Source organism: Toxorhynchites rutilus, chromosome 3, assembly GCF_029784135.1.
Source record: "Toxorhynchites rutilus septentrionalis strain SRP chromosome 3, ASM2978413v1, whole genome shotgun sequence".
Lineage (NCBI taxonomy): Eukaryota > Metazoa > Arthropoda > Insecta > Diptera > Culicidae > Toxorhynchites > Toxorhynchites rutilus.
In genome coordinates, this window is record NC_073746.1 from 115,040,652 (window position 1) to 115,057,630 (window position 16,979).

The window sequence follows — 16,979 nt, forward strand, 5'->3', positions numbered from 1 at the left end:
GTGTGATGAGCGTTGGCATCACATCCGATGATGAAGTCCTTGTTGGTTTCTCTACATCAGTTCACAAACGCCGCTACCTGTCGTTGGGGAACCTCAGGAACGTCGCCAGGAAAATAAGCCGACGCATTTTTGTAGATTATATATATTTTTTAAATTTTGGAATAATAATACTTCTGAATCCGTTAACGGATTTGCTAATGTTATTTGCACTTTTTTGCAATTACAGCGCTTAAACTTTGCTACTTTGCTACTTTATGAAAAACTTGCAGTGTAAAACATTGTCATAAAAGTAACCGTCTGCCTGTTTATTTTTGTTACCCCCTTCTCTAGCTGAATGTGCGTTGGACAGGTAGACTCAGGTAGCTTCCTGAGAACACAATATTCTTCCGAGGGTAGCAATTCGTGGGTAGATAATTTGTTAGCATATATAAACGAGTTGAACTTTCGGAGTTCAGTTTACAATTGAACCAACAACAGTGCGATCATAGCTATAGCTCTGAAGCAGCCTCGAAAATAATATAGTTTGAAAGAAAAAGTAGAACACTATGGGTCCAAACACTAAATTCATCCAGAACCAACAAGACTCTAATGTTGAGCTTGTCTACGTAAAGCTGACGGATTCGGCACTGGAAATGGTCGAAGAATATTTACGAAACCAACAAGGAAACCGGACATCCTCGAAGCCCACGATTCAGTTTCTCCCCAATGGAGAGGGCCGTTTAGCATTTCCTTCGGGAAATCTAACGTTTTCCATCTCGGACAACGATATTGGTGACCAGGTTGAGTGTATCAAACAGAGCGACGGTATGAATATGCAAAAAATGGGTAATCTGAAGCGCAAGGTGCAAATACACGCCACTGAAGACGTCTACCAAAAAACAACCCATCGAATGACGACTGATATAACAGAGAGGAGATCCAAATATGTGGAGGAAATTAAACCAAACGACAGGGATATTGGTCGGAAGGTGGTGAAGAAATTGCCGGAGCAAAAGTCATCATTGAAGTCCGTTGATAGTTCGGGAGTGGCGACTCGGGTGCACTCGTTCACAGCACCTGGTAGATATATCCCAAGGAAGAAGCCGACTAACGAACGTGAGTTTTCACTACCAGTGTTATCGAACACTAATCCTGTATCACCAAAGGAATCAGTGGACGGATTATCATTTGAGCGATACGACGATAACTTTATTGTACCAAATGCCAGAAAACCTCGTGTAGCGCATCAAAACACGAAAAACAGTCTTCCAACCATGGTATCGTTAGATCCACCCAAGGATAACCGACCAGCTTCTTCAACCACTTCAACCAAGCAAAAGTCATCATTGAAGTCCGTTGATAGTTCAGGAGTGGCGACTCGGGTGCACTCGTTCACAGCACCTGGTAGCTATGTCCCAAGAAAGAAGCCGGCTAACGAAAGTAAGTTTTCACTACCAGTGTTATCGAATACTAATCCTGTATTAGCAAAGGAAAAAGTGGAAGGATTATCATCTGAGCGATACGACGATAACTTTACTGTACCAAATGCCAGAAAACCTCGTGTGGCGCATCAAAACACGAAAAACAGTCTTCCACCCATGGTATCGTTAGATCCACCCAAGGATAACCGACCAGCTTCTTCAACCACTTCAACCAAGCAAAAGTCATCATTGAAGTCCGTTGATAGTTCAGGAGTGGCGACTCGGGTGCACTCGTTCACAGCACCTGGTAGCTATGTCCCAAGGAAGAAGCCGACTAATGAACGTGTGTTTTCACTACCAGTGTTATCGAATACTAATCCTGTATTAGCAAAGGAAAAAGTGGAAGGATTATCATCTGAGCGATACGACGATAACTTTACTGTACCAAACGCTAGAAAACCTCGTGTGGCGCATCAAAACACGAAAAACAGTCTTCCAACCATGGTATCGTTAGATCCACCCAAGGATAACCGACCAGCTTCTTCAACCACAACAGATGTGATTGGACAACACTCCACCGAATGCATTATACCAAATGCGAAAAATTCTCGGGTATCCCATTGTAACAAGGAGAATAATGAACCGAAAGTGAAGTCCAGATCAAAAAAGGCCGGGCACATTTCTTCTGCGACCAGGACTGATGCTGCGATGAATGATCACAAAGTAGAGAATGCGAAAAATACGACAAAACAGAATTCCAGCGATCAACCAACCGCTCCAAACGCAAGGAAGCGTCGAATCTCCCATTGCAATCAGAGAAGCTCAAACAAATCTGATGGCAGTGATACTTCACCACCAACGGCAACAAATGCAGTAGAACATCCCGCAAAAAGACCTCGTATAACTCATTGCGATAAGAAGAAATACGAACAATCGGTGGTATCTTCTTCGAATAAATCTGAAGGAAGTCGTAGTAATTCGAAATCTCGTGCACCTTCGAAGCAACTGGAAGACAAATGTAGCAAATTGTTGGAGTCAGAAGCAAAGCTGAATGAACAAATCAAACCGAAAGGACAGCATTCGGACGCTCAATTAACCATGATAACTTCATTGGAACAACGGCGCAAATATCGAGCCATCCATGATGATCTTTCCAAAGAATACCAGGAGCTAGCAGATGTAATCCATGGAATAAAGAAAAGGTGTGTCATGCTCGAAAGATCGTTGATAAGAAAGCGGGATGACGAAGCGATGCGCAAAGCCATTGAGAATGATATCTATAAAGAGTGGCAGCAATTCGAGCCGGCCAGAGATAAATTTGAGCATCTGCGAATTAATCTAATCACAGTGACAAAACTTATCAACGAGTACGATCGGTCTATCATGTGTATGAAATAATGTTATTTTAGTTTAAGCTCGATCTCTACCAGTTTGTTTTTGCTTTTAATAAAATATCTATGTTAAGTAAAAGTATTACATGTTTAATTGTATGGTATTTTGCCCAGAACGAAGCAATGATTTCGGAATTTCATCTTTCGTCTTAGGAGTTGGCAACACCATCTCAGATAGCAGTGCAGTGTTGTGGGTGTAAAGAAATTGGTCATTTAAGCAACTCTGCATACTTGAAATAGTAAAGAAATGGTTTTTGGGTTGTTTTTTTCTTCAAAGTTTTTTTTCTGAATTTTTGACAAAAAATTTTAACTCGAAAACTATAATGCATACAATATATTGGTCAACGAATGAAATGTTAAAAATTATTCAGATTTCCATAAAACATAATACCCAGAAATTTAAAACAATTCCACTGAAAAGCAATTTTCTTAAAAATATTTTTTTTGAAGTTTCAAAACAACATATGAATTGCACTTACGATTTACAACCAGTCATCGAATCGGAAGATGAGAAGGGTAGAAGTTTTTGTGTTTTCTAACAACAACGAAAAATCTAATCCTAATTTTGTTTAAAGTAAAGATAGCGATACAGTTTATTTAACAAAATTTTAGTTATTATTAAAATGCTAGCTGATCCAGCAAACGTTATTCCGCCATAAAAAATATTTCTAGTGAATATTACATAAAAACAAACTAATGTATTGTAAGTATGTTTAAATGTTTTAACGATCTACACAAACGTGGAACGTTCGTGACATTTGTGTTTGATATTCCGAGGAATATAGTGTCATGTCGATGACCGCCGACAAAAATTTGAAGAAAAAAAAACAGAAACCATTCTATTTCTTAAATCGATGTATTTCATGATTTGACATGTTTAATGTTGAAAAAAATATAGTTTTGTGAAAAATGAATTTTAATTTCTATATTTTTTTTAGTTTTTGGGTATTGTTCTATGACAGTCTGAATAATTTCCTACACTTAATTTTTTGACCAAAATTTTACAAGAATTTTAATTAATTATTTTTTAATGAAGAAAAAAAAAACTTTGGCTCTTTTATTTTTTTTAAATTTTTGACATGGGACTACCTTTCATAAAGGGTGTCAATTCACAAAATAGGTCACGTTTCTATGAAATAAAGTTAACGTTAATTACTATTTTTGACGCCAACAGATTTTGGCGATTTACATACCAAACGAATCGGAAATTCGCTAAGAATTTTTTGATATGCTATACATTACAATCCCCTTGTGTGTAAATGGTTAAAATTGACGAAAACTAGAAGCATTTCGATTTTGCCATACATTTGCTCATTTGTGAGATTTCCTACCAATGCCATCAATAACGAGCAACTTATCGACGAGCAACAAAGGGGAATATTTGTTAAAGTATAAATATTGGATCTCGCTAAGGGAAACTCTAATCCTATTCCTCCTCTTATTCGTCCTGATAAGTCAGAACGATTGATAACACCTGCCAAAAAGGCTAATGCAATTGGCAACAATTTCGCTAGTTCACACAATCTTGGCCAGAGCATTACAAGTCCGTTTGAAGCTTCGGTGAATGATATTGTAACGGCTATTGACAATATCCATTCAGCACCTCAAGAGAATGAAATCATCTCGACTGAAGAGGTTATCTCGGTTATACGCTCGTTGAAGAATATGAAGGCCCCCGGCTTCGATAGTATGTTTAATATTGAGTTGAAACATCTTAGTAACAACTTATATGAATTATGACTTCTGTTTTCAACAGATCACTTGGCTACTTGCCCACGAAGTTGGCAAAAGTGATCCCGATACTAAAACCCGGAAAAGATCCTTCTTCTTCAAAGAGCTATCGACCAATTAGCCACCTCCCAGCATTTTCGAAAGTATTCGAAAAAATTATATTAACGCGCATTCTTGCTTTTGCAGATGAGCACAATATATTTTTGGATGAGCAGTTTGGATTCCGAAAAGGCCACTCTACCATTCACCAGCTTCGTAGAGTATACAACCTAATCAGACGAAACAAGTCAGTTTTAAAATCATCTGCCACGGCACTTCTTGATGTCGAAAAAGCATTTGACAATGTCACCTTCGTGCCAAAGGAAATGAACCCGCCCAACGCGCCGGAGCTTCGCCCAATAGAGAAATATTGGGCGATTATGAAGCAGGCCCTCCGGAAGAACCCAAAAGTTGTCAAATCGGAGGCGGACTTCAAGAGAAAATGGATATCTGTTCAAAAAAAACTACAACCTGACGTTGTACAGAACCTTATGGATGGGGTAAAGAGGAAGGTGCGAGCATACGGGCTTGGGCTCGAAGTATGAATAAAAAGAAAATGCCAAAAGTTGTTTAATAGTTTTTATTTTACTGTCTAAAATTTTCAAAATAATCGGAATCACTTTGGCCTCTTTCCAGTTCTTAGGAAAGTATCCTAGGTTGAGGCAAGAGTTGAATATTGAAGCTAATACTTTATACATTTTTTCGCTAATCTTTTTCAATACAATATTGAATATTCCGTCAAAACCTGATGCTTTCATATTTCTAGCGAATTTTATAACTTTTTTGACTTTATCTGCAGTTACTTTCTGATGATGTGGTAGGTTACTGTTTGTTCGTTTTAAGGTGTTTATTGATTCTATCGCTGATCCTTCATAAGGGCTGACAAAACTTTCGCCGAGTTTGTGAGAATTACACATATGATTCGCTATTGCATTGGCCTTTTCATAGGGAGTCACTAACGTTAAATTTTCTGTAATTAATGGTGGAATTTTGTCACAACCGTGACGAACCTCCGATAGGGCAAGCCGCATTCACCCCTGGATGTGTACATCTTGACGAATAATGACGGAGTATTTCGAGTCGCTGCCATTGGTAAACAAATAAACAAAAGGGATTGCGGCCATTGGTAACAGAACAAACAAAAGATACTGAGAGTGAAAAGTTGTAGTTCAATGTTTAGAAAATATTATTACAGTTAAATTGATTTTATTAAATTAAAAATAAGGTAAAATCATGTGATTCTTACAAATATCGACCTAATCAAAGCATTAAATTCCAGAGCGATCGAAGCAGATAGATGAAAATTACTGGAGAAGATTAAACGTGAGTGTTTACTTTGAACAATTGCTAAACTCAATACGGTTTCTATAGGACCTGAAAAGAAAGAATAGATGAATTAGATTAGTAACTAAAATCAATTAAATACTTTATATACTTTAATATACGTTTATTTGTTTATGTTTGTAAAACTTGCCTTGTTGATGTTACTAGTTTTAAAATCAAATTTGTCATTCTTGTCATTTAAAGGAATTTTTTAACAATCAAATAAAAACGTTATTAAACCGGAAGACTGCAGTAATTTTTTTCAACAAATTTGCTGGGGCTTGTTTTTCATTATTTTTGTCAATTTCCAGAATGGATTGGAGCTTTTCTTTAGGGTAGCTACCGTATTTGCGAATTTATCATTTCTAATGTTATTCATACAGACATGTACAATTTCTCGAAGCCTATTAACTATTTGTTTGTATTTATTATTTCGGGTTCTTTGGTATAGTCTATTATATGCATTTATTTTTCCGATTAACATTAACGATCAACGATTTCCGATTTCCGATTATTTTTCTGATAAAAAAAAATCCGTAAACCTGTCAATTTAAACGTACCTCGCCGTTACTTTAATCTGCCTTGTGTATCTTCTCACCGCGTTCTGGAGCGTCGTTTGGATGATGTTAAGCGTCACTTCAATGTCGTTAGTCGGGGGTTGATCTCCTCATTAATGCAGTTATCTACGTATCTTTGAAACTGCAACCAGTTAACGTGATGGAAATCTCTCCGGAATTTTACGTCTCGTGTATTTACTGCTTCACCCAACATCACCACCACAGGATAGTGATCTGAGCCTAGGGCTACGATTGATTTCGGATCACTTACTGGACACGTCAGGTTGGACAGTAATATATCGAGCGTAGTTGTGAATCCTTCTGGCGATATGTATGCCGGTGTTGGAGAGTGGAGCACTGTGTAATGTCCGTTATCGATTTCTTCTTGCAGCAGTTTTCCATTAGTGTTATTTCGCGTATTTCTCCAATTAACATACCTGGCATTAAGGTCTCCCCCAATAATAAAGTTACCTCCTCCTGTAGTTATCTTCCTCCAGTCCTGCTTCAGGATTCGTTTTTTCCCATCTCTCAAAATTGCTTGCTTGTTACAGTAAACGGTGACTATTTCAATTCTTCCATTGCTGGTTATTTTGAACATTCTATAATTGCAGCTATTTCTGCCTGAAAAACTGTTGGCCAGTAGAACATGATTGAACCATTGCGAACCTTCGTCTCATACTGAACGAGAATGTTCGATCAGTCTGTATGGAATGTCATAATTAGTCCTAGGTTCCATCCAATCACTGTTCATCTCTGAGGCTGGGCCAATGGGTAAGAGATTCAGGATGCTCAAGTGACTAGTTTTGTCCCCGTCTAGTATTTTTTCCATCTTTTAAGCTTTAGAGCGCTTTTTTTAGTCTCTAGCTGAACATATTGGTTCAAAGGTATTAGGTGAAGGACAGCCTCCAATGCCTTTGAAGGAGTGCCTTGATGCGCCTTGATCCAGTAATTGCAACGCATGCTAGTCGTTAGAGTTTGTTTAGCTTTCTTGTAGCTACAGTCTCCTTAGTCTTTGGCCACCATACAAGTGAGACGTAGGTTATCCTAGGCCGCACAATTGCAATGTAGACCCACATAACCATTTTTGGTTTAAGACCCCATGTTCTTCCTATCATTTTAGACTGAGTTGGCTTTGCTGATTATTGAATCTAAGTGCGCGTTCCAGTTTAGTTTAGCATCTAATATAACACCTAGATATTTCACTGAAGCGCTGCTTTTTATTTCCTCTTCCCCAAGATGTAAAGACTGCAGATGCAGTTTTTTCTTTTTGGTGATTTGGTAATTGTTGTTTTTGAGGGATTTATGCTCAGACCATCTGTGATACACCAAGATTGTGTAAAGTTTAAGGCCATCTGCATTCTGCTCGATAATACGTCGTCGAAATTGCCACGTACCATTATGACTAGATCATCGGCAAAGCCCACAACCCCGAATACTTTTCCTTCTATACTTATCAGAAGGTCGTCAACTACAAGTGACCAAAGAAGGAGTGATAGAACCCCTCCTTGTGAGCAACCTTTCGTTGCAATCACATATGTTGACGACCCGCCCAGCTCCGAGGTGATTCGTCTATGTGTGAGCATGCCCTGGATCTATTTGACTATGCAGTTATCGAAGTGTCTTTTTCTCATAGCTTGTGCCATTGATAGATAAGAAGCATTATCAAAGCCATCTTCGATGTCAAGAAAAGCGCATAGAGCGGTTTTTTTTTACCAGAGATATGTTTCAATTTTTGTTACAAGCGTGTGTAGCGCTGTTACTGTGGATTTGCCAGATTGGTAGGCAAACTGGTATTTAGATAATGGGCATTTGGACATGAATACAGACTTTATGCATTTATATAATACTTTTTCACAGTTTTCAGCAATATTGATGATAAACTAATTGGTCTGAATGCCTTTGGGAGTGATTTGTCATGTTTCCCCGCTTTTGAAATGAAAGCTACTTGAACAAGTCTTCATATCGAAGGAATGTGCTCTAGTATCAGACTTGCCTTAAAAATCTGGAATTAGTTTTGATTCTTTATTTTGAATCAGGGCTGGAAAAATCCCATCCCAAAATCCCATATCCTTTGCACTTTTAGGTCTTGTGAGGTACATTCGGGAACAATTTGTGTCGCCATTATAGCCAGGATTTGTATTCGGACAGATGTAGATCCCGGGAAGTGAGTCTTCATCAGTATGTCTAGTACTTCTGAGGGAGTTTATGTAAACGAACCGTCGTCCTTTTTAAGGGAACCTAGCCCGTTCGAATGGTCTTTTGCCAGAGTCTTATTGGGTCTAGTAAAGATTGGAATATTTTCAATGCTTTCGCAGTTATATACCCAGGATTTTCGTTTGGATCGTCTCAATTCTCTGCTGTTTTCAGTTAGAGCCGTTTTGTATTGATACCAGTTCGAAATAATTTTTGCTCTGTTGAACAGTTTCCGCGCAGTTTTGCGAAGCGGTTCAAGCCTTTTATTCCACCAAGGAACGTTTCTTGTTGAAGAAACTTTTCTTAGTGGGCAAATGCTGTTGTAGGCAGAGACTATCGTTTCGTTTAATTCTTTTGAAGCTGATTCAAGCTGCTGAATCGACCTTATTTTTGAGTTTAGAGTTTTTGACTCGAGTTCAAGGGAATACCGATCGCAGTTGTTTTTTTTGGGATCTCGGTATTCTCTCTGAACTGTCATGCCACCGTCTCATTCAAAAATAATGTGTCAGACGAATACGCCTCTTCCGACAAATGCCAGTTATGATTTTATCCTGAAATAACCGGACTGCATAGCGTTAGGGCTAAAACTTCTTGTCTGATAGCGTTTATGAATGTTGGTTAATTTCCTTTGTTTGCTATATCTATGTTGTTTGACGAGAGAAATTCTAAAAGACACTCACCTCAATTGGTAATGTCGGTACTTGCGCACATTGTGTGATGAGCGTTGGCATCACATCCGATGATGAAGTCCTTGTTGGTTTCTCTACATCAGTTCACAAACGCCGCTACCTGTCGTTGGGGAACCTCAGGAACGTCGCCAGGAAAATAAGCCGACGCATTTTTGTAGATTATATATATTTTTTAAATTTTGGAATAATAATACTTCTGAATCCGTTAACGGATTTGCTAATGTTATTTGCACTTTTTTGCAATTACAGCGCTTAAACTTTGCTACTTTGCTACTTTATGAAAAACTTGCAGTGTAAAACATTGTCATAAAAGTAACCGTCTGCCTGTTTATTTTTGTTACCCCCTTCTCTAGCTGAATGTGCGTTGGACAGGTAGACTCAGGTAGCTTCCTGAGAACACAATATTCTTCCGAGGGTAGCAATTCGTGGGTAGATAATTTGTTAGCATATATAAACGAGTTGAACTTTCGGAGTTCAGTTTACAATTGAACCAACAACAGTGCGATCATAGCTATAGCTCTGAAGCAGCCTCGAAAATAATATAGTTTGAAAGAAAAAGTAGAACACTATGGGTCCAAACACTAAATTCATCCAGAACCAACAAGACTCTAATGTTGAGCTTGTCTACGTAAAGCTGACGGATTCGGCACTGGAAATGGTCGAAGAATATTTACGAAACCAACAAGGAAACCGGACATCCTCGAAGCCCACGATTCAGTTTCTCCCCAATGGAGAGGGCCGTTTAGCATTTCCTTCGGGAAATCTAACGTTTTCCATCTCGGACAACGATATTGGTGACCAGGTTGAGTGTATCAAACAGAGCGACGGTATGAATATGCAAAAAATGGGTAATCTGAAGCGCAAGGTGCAAATACACGCCACTGAAGACGTCTACCAAAAAACAACCCATCGAATGACGACTGATATAACAGAGAGGAGATCCAAATATGTGGAGGAAATTAAACCAAACGACAGGGATATTGGTCGGAAGGTGGTGAAGAAATTGCCGGAGCAAAAGTCATCATTGAAGTCCGTTGATAGTTCGGGAGTGGCGACTCGGGTGCACTCGTTCACAGCACCTGGTAGATATATCCCAAGGAAGAAGCCGACTAACGAACGTGAGTTTTCACTACCAGTGTTATCGAACACTAATCCTGTATCACCAAAGGAATCAGTGGACGGATTATCATTTGAGCGATACGACGATAACTTTATTGTACCAAATGCCAGAAAACCTCGTGTAGCGCATCAAAACACGAAAAACAGTCTTCCAACCATGGTATCGTTAGATCCACCCAAGGATAACCGACCAGCTTCTTCAACCACTTCAACCAAGCAAAAGTCATCATTGAAGTCCGTTGATAGTTCAGGAGTGGCGACTCGGGTGCACTCGTTCACAGCACCTGGTAGCTATGTCCCAAGAAAGAAGCCGGCTAACGAAAGTAAGTTTTCACTACCAGTGTTATCGAATACTAATCCTGTATTAGCAAAGGAAAAAGTGGAAGGATTATCATCTGAGCGATACGACGATAACTTTACTGTACCAAATGCCAGAAAACCTCGTGTGGCGCATCAAAACACGAAAAACAGTCTTCCACCCATGGTATCGTTAGATCCACCCAAGGATAACCGACCAGCTTCTTCAACCACTTCAACCAAGCAAAAGTCATCATTGAAGTCCGTTGATAGTTCAGGAGTGGCGACTCGGGTGCACTCGTTCACAGCACCTGGTAGCTATGTCCCAAGGAAGAAGCCGACTAATGAACGTGTGTTTTCACTACCAGTGTTATCGAATACTAATCCTGTATTAGCAAAGGAAAAAGTGGAAGGATTATCATCTGAGCGATACGACGATAACTTTACTGTACCAAACGCTAGAAAACCTCGTGTGGCGCATCAAAACACGAAAAACAGTCTTCCAACCATGGTATCGTTAGATCCACCCAAGGATAACCGACCAGCTTCTTCAACCACAACAGATGTGATTGGACAACACTCCACCGAATGCATTATACCAAATGCGAAAAATTCTCGGGTATCCCATTGTAACAAGGAGAATAATGAACCGAAAGTGAAGTCCAGATCAAAAAAGGCCGGGCACATTTCTTCTGCGACCAGGACTGATGCTGCGATGAATGATCACAAAGTAGAGAATGCGAAAAATACGACAAAACAGAATTCCAGCGATCAACCAACCGCTCCAAACGCAAGGAAGCGTCGAATCTCCCATTGCAATCAGAGAAGCTCAAACAAATCTGATGGCAGTGATACTTCACCACCAACGGCAACAAATGCAGTAGAACATCCCGCAAAAAGACCTCGTATAACTCATTGCGATAAGAAGAAATACGAACAATCGGTGGTATCTTCTTCGAATAAATCTGAAGGAAGTCGTAGTAATTCGAAATCTCGTGCACCTTCGAAGCAACTGGAAGACAAATGTAGCAAATTGTTGGAGTCAGAAGCAAAGCTGAATGAACAAATCAAACCGAAAGGACAGCATTCGGACGCTCAATTAACCATGATAACTTCATTGGAACAACGGCGCAAATATCGAGCCATCCATGATGATCTTTCCAAAGAATACCAGGAGCTAGCAGATGTAATCCATGGAATAAAGAAAAGGTGTGTCATGCTCGAAAGATCGTTGATAAGAAAGCGGGATGACGAAGCGATGCGCAAAGCCATTGAGAATGATATCTATAAAGAGTGGCAGCAATTCGAGCCGGCCAGAGATAAATTTGAGCATCTGCGAATTAATCTAATCACAGTGACAAAACTTATCAACGAGTACGATCGGTCTATCATGTGTATGAAATAATGTTATTTTAGTTTAAGCTCGATCTCTACCAGTTTGTTTTTGCTTTTAATAAAATATCTATGTTAAGTAAAAGTATTACATGTTTTATTGTATGGTATTTTGCCCAGAACGAAGCAATGATTTCGGAATTTCATCTTTCGTCTTAGGAGTTGGCAACACCATCTCAGATAGCAGTGCAGTGTTGTGGGTGTAAAGAAATTGGTCATTTAAGCAACTCTGCATACTTGAAATAGTAAAGAAATGGTTTTTGGGTTGTTTTTTTCTTCAAAGTTTTTTTTCTGAATTTTTGACAAAAAATTTTAACTCGAAAACTATAATGCATACAATATATTGGTCAACGAATGAAATGTTAAAAATTATTCAGATTTCCATAAAACATAATACCCAGAAATTTAAAACAATTCCACTGAAAAGCAATTTTCTTAAAAATATTTTTTTTGAAGTTTCAAAACAACATATGAATTGCACTTACGATTTACAACCAGTCATCGAATCGGAAGATGAGAAGGGTAGAAGTTTTTGTGTTTTCTAACAACAACGAAAAATCTAATCCTAATTTTGTTTAAAGTAAAGATAGCGATACAGTTTATTTAACAAAATTTTAGTTATTATTAAAATGCTAGCTGATCCAGCAAACGTTATTCCGCCATAAAAAATATTTCTAGTGAATATTACATAAAAACAAACTAATGTATTGTAAGTATGTTTAAATGTTTTAACGATCTACACAAACGTGGAACGTTCGTGACATTTGTGTTTGATATTCCGAGGAATATAGTGTCATGTCGATGACCGCCGACAAAAATTTGAAGAAAAAAAAACAGAAACCATTCTATTTCTTAAATCGATGTATTTCATGATTTGACATGTTTAATGTTGAAAAAAATATAGTTTTGTGAAAAATGAATTTTAATTTCTATATTTTTTTTAGTTTTTGGGTATTGTTCTATGACAGTCTGAATAATTTCCTACACTTCATTTTTTGACCAAAATTTTACAAGAATTTTAATTAATTATTTTTTAATGAAGAAAAAAAAAACTTTGGCTCTTTTATTTTTTTAAAATTTTTGACATGGGACTACCTTTCATAAAGGGTGTCAATTCACAAAATAGGTCACGTTTCTATGAAATAAAGTTAACGTTAATTACTATTTTTGACGCCAACAGATTTTGGCGATTTACATACCAAACGAATCGGAAATTCGCTAAGAATTTTTTGATATGCTATACATTACAATCCCCTTGTGTGTAAATGGTTAAAATTGACGAAAACTAGAAGCATTTCGATTTTGCCATACATTTGCTCATTTGTGAGATTTCCTACCAATGCCATCAATAACGAGCAACTTATCGACGAGCAACAAAGGGGAATATTTGTTAAAGTATAAATATTGGATCTCGCTAAGGGAAACTCTAATCCTATTCCTCCTCTTATTCGTCCTGATAAGTCAGAACGATTGATAACACCTGCCAAAAAGGCTAATGCAATTGGCAACAATTTCGCTAGTTCACACAATCTTGGCCAGAGCATTACAAGTCCGTTTGAAGCTTCGGTGAATGATACTGTAACGGCTATTGACAATATCCATTCAGCACCTCAAGAGAATGAAATCATCTCGACTGAAGAGGTTATCTCGGTTATACGCTCGTTGAAGAATATGAAGGCCCCCGGCTTCGATAGTATGTTTAATATTGAGTTGAAACATCTTAGTAACAACTTATATGAATTATGACTTCTGTTTTCAACAGATCACTTGGCTACTTGCCCACGAAGTTGGCAAAAGTGATCCCGATACTAAAACCCGGAAAAGATCCTTCTTCTTCAAAGAGCTATCGACCAATTAGCCACCTCCCAGCATTTTCGAAAGTATTCGAAAAAATTATATTAACGCGCATTCTTGCTTTTGCAGATGAGCACAATATATTTTTGGATGAGCAGTTTGGATTCCGAAAAGGCCACTCTACCATTCACCAGCTTCGTAGAGTATACAACCTAATCAGACGAAACAAGTCAGTTTTAAAATCATCTGCCACGGCACTTCTTGATGTCGAAAAAGCATTTGACAATGTCACCTTCGTGCCAAAGGAAATGAACCCGCCCAACGCGCCGGAGCTTCGCCCAATAGAGAAATATTGGGCGATTATGAAGCAGGCCCTCCGGAAGAACCCAAAAGTTGTCAAATCGGAGGCGGACTTCAAGAGAAAATGGATATCTGTTCAAAAAAAACTACAACCTGACGTTGTACAGAACCTTATGGATGGGGTAAAGAGGAAGGTGCGAGCATACGGGCTTGGGCTCGAAGTATGAATAAAAAGAAAATGCCAAAAGTTGTTTAATAGTTTTTATTTTACTGTCTAAAATTTTCAAAAGGATCGGTCTACTGGGCGAATTTCTACAGCGTTTTTTCCGTGATGCAATTTGATGTGACACACCCTTGTTTCTCTTCATTATATTTGTCACTTTAACCAGTTGATGAACTGTTGAGTGGCCTCTTTTAAAACCGGATTGTTCTGCTCTTATAATATTATTCGTTCCAATATGCTCTGTCATTCGCTTCAAAATGATTTTTTCTAAAATTTGCTGATGTTAGATAGTAGACTAATAGGACTATAACTTTTTTCTGATGTCGGATCTTTACCCGGCTTAATAATCGGAATCACTTTGGCCTCTTTCCAGTTCTTAGGAAAGTATCCTAGGTTGAGGCAAGAGTTGAATATTGAAGCTAATACTTTATACATTTTTTCGCTAATCTTTTTCAATACAATGTTGAATATTCCGTCAAAACCTGATGCTTTCATATTTCTAGCGAATTTTATAACTTTTTTGACTTTATCTGCAGTTACTTTCTGATGATGTGGTAGGTTACTGTTTGTTCGTTTTAAGGTGTTTATTGATTCTATCGCTGATCCTTCATAAGGGCTGACAAAACTTTCGCCGAGTTTGTGAGAATTACACATATGATTCGCTATTGCATTGGCCTTTTCATAGGGAGTCACTAACGTTAAATTTTCTGTAATTAATGGTGTAATTTTGTCACAACCGTGACGAACCTCCGATAGGGCAAGCCGCATTCACCCCTGGATGTGTACATCTTGACGAATAATGACGGAGTATTTCGAGTCGCTGCCATTGGTAAACAAATAAACAAAAGGGATTGCGGCCATTGGTAACAGAACAAACAAAAGATACTGAGAGTGAAAAGTTGTAGTTCAATGTTTAGAAAATATTATTACAGTTAAATTGATTTTATTAAATTAAAAATAAGGTAAAATCATGTGATTCTTACAAATATCGACCTAATCAAAGCATTAAATTCCAGAGCGATCGAAGCAGATAGATGAAAATTACTGGAGAAGATTAAACGTGAGTGTTTACTTTGAACAATTGCTAAATTCAATACGGTTTCTATAGGACCTGAAAAGAAAGAATAGATGAATTAGATTAGTAACTAAAATCAATTAAATACTTTATATACTTTAATATACGTTTATTTGTTTATGTTTGTAAAACTTGCCTTGTTGATGTTACTAGTTTTAAAATCAAATTTGTCATTCTTGTCATTCAAAGGAATTTTTTATAAATCAAATAAAAACGTTATTAAACCGGAAGACTGCAGTAATTTTTTTCAACAAATTTGCTGGGGCTTGTTTTTCATTATTTTTGTCAATTTCCAGAATGGATTGGAGCTTTTCTTTAGGGTAGCTACCGTATTTGCGAATTTATCATTTCTAATGTTATTCATACAGACATGTACAATTTCTCGAAGCCTATTAACTATTTGTTTGTATTTATTATTTCGGGTTCTTTGGTATAGTCTATTATATGCATTTATTTTTCCGATTAACATTAACGATCAACGATTTCCGATTTCCGATTATTTTTCTGATAAAAAAAAATCCGTAAACCTGTCAATTTAAACGTACCTCGCCGTTACTTTAATCTGCCTTGTGTATCTTCTCACCGCGTTCTGGAGCGTCGTTTGGATGATGTTAAGCGTCACTTCAATGTCGTTAGTCGGGGGTTGATCTCCCCATTAATGCAGTTATCTACGTATCTTTGAAACTGCAACCAGTTAACGTGATGGAAATCTCTCCGGAATTTTACGTCTCGTGTATTTACTGCTTCACCCAACATCACCACCACAGGATAGTGATCTGAGCCTAGGGCTACGATTGATTTCGGATCACTTACTGGACACGTCAGGTTGGACAGTAATATATCGAGCGTAGTTGTGAATCCTTCTGGCGATATGTATGCCGGTGTTGGAGAGTGGAGCACTGTGTAATGTCCGTTATCGATTTCTTCTTGCAGCAGTTTTCCATTAGTGTTATTTCGCGTATTTCTCCAATTAACATACCTGGCATTAAGGTCTCCCCCAACAATAAAGTTACCTCCTCCTGTAGTTATCTTCCTCAAGTCCTGCTTCAGGATTCGATTTTCCCCATCTCTCAAAATTGCTTGCTTGTTACAGTAAACGGTGACTATTTTCATTCTTCCATTGCTGGTTATTTTGAACATTCTATAATTGCAGCTATTTCTGCCTGAAAAACTGTTGGCCAGTAGAACATGATTGAACCATTGCGAACCTTCATCCCATACTGAACGAGAATGTTCGATCACGATCACAGATTGGTAGGCAAACTGGTATTTAGATAATGGGCATTTGGACATGAATACAGACTTTATGTATGTATTCATATTATACTTTTTTCACAGTTTTCAGCAATATTGATGATAAACTTATTGGTCTGAATGCCTTTGGGAGTGATTTGTCATGTTTCCCCGCTTTTGAAATGAAAACTACTTGAACAAGTCTTCATATCGAAGGAATGTG

The 16,979-nt window shown here is 37.9% G+C and overlaps 2 protein-coding genes across 2 annotated transcripts; both read left to right on the plus strand.

Annotated features, from left to right (window-relative positions):
- Positions 1–545: 545 nt before the first annotated feature.
- On the plus strand, positions 546–2,798 carry LOC129773436 (RNA polymerase II elongation factor Ell-like). The gene has a single exon (XM_055777044.1). The coding sequence runs from the start codon at positions 546–548 to the stop codon at positions 2,796–2,798; it is 2,253 nt and encodes a 750-aa protein (XP_055633019.1).
- A 7,093-nt stretch (positions 2,799–9,891) lies between these two features.
- On the plus strand, positions 9,892–12,144 carry LOC129773437 (RNA polymerase II elongation factor Ell-like). Its single transcript, XM_055777045.1, has one exon. The coding sequence runs from the start codon at positions 9,892–9,894 to the stop codon at positions 12,142–12,144; it is 2,253 nt and encodes a 750-aa protein (XP_055633020.1).
- The last annotated feature ends 4,835 nt before the right edge of the window (positions 12,145–16,979 follow it).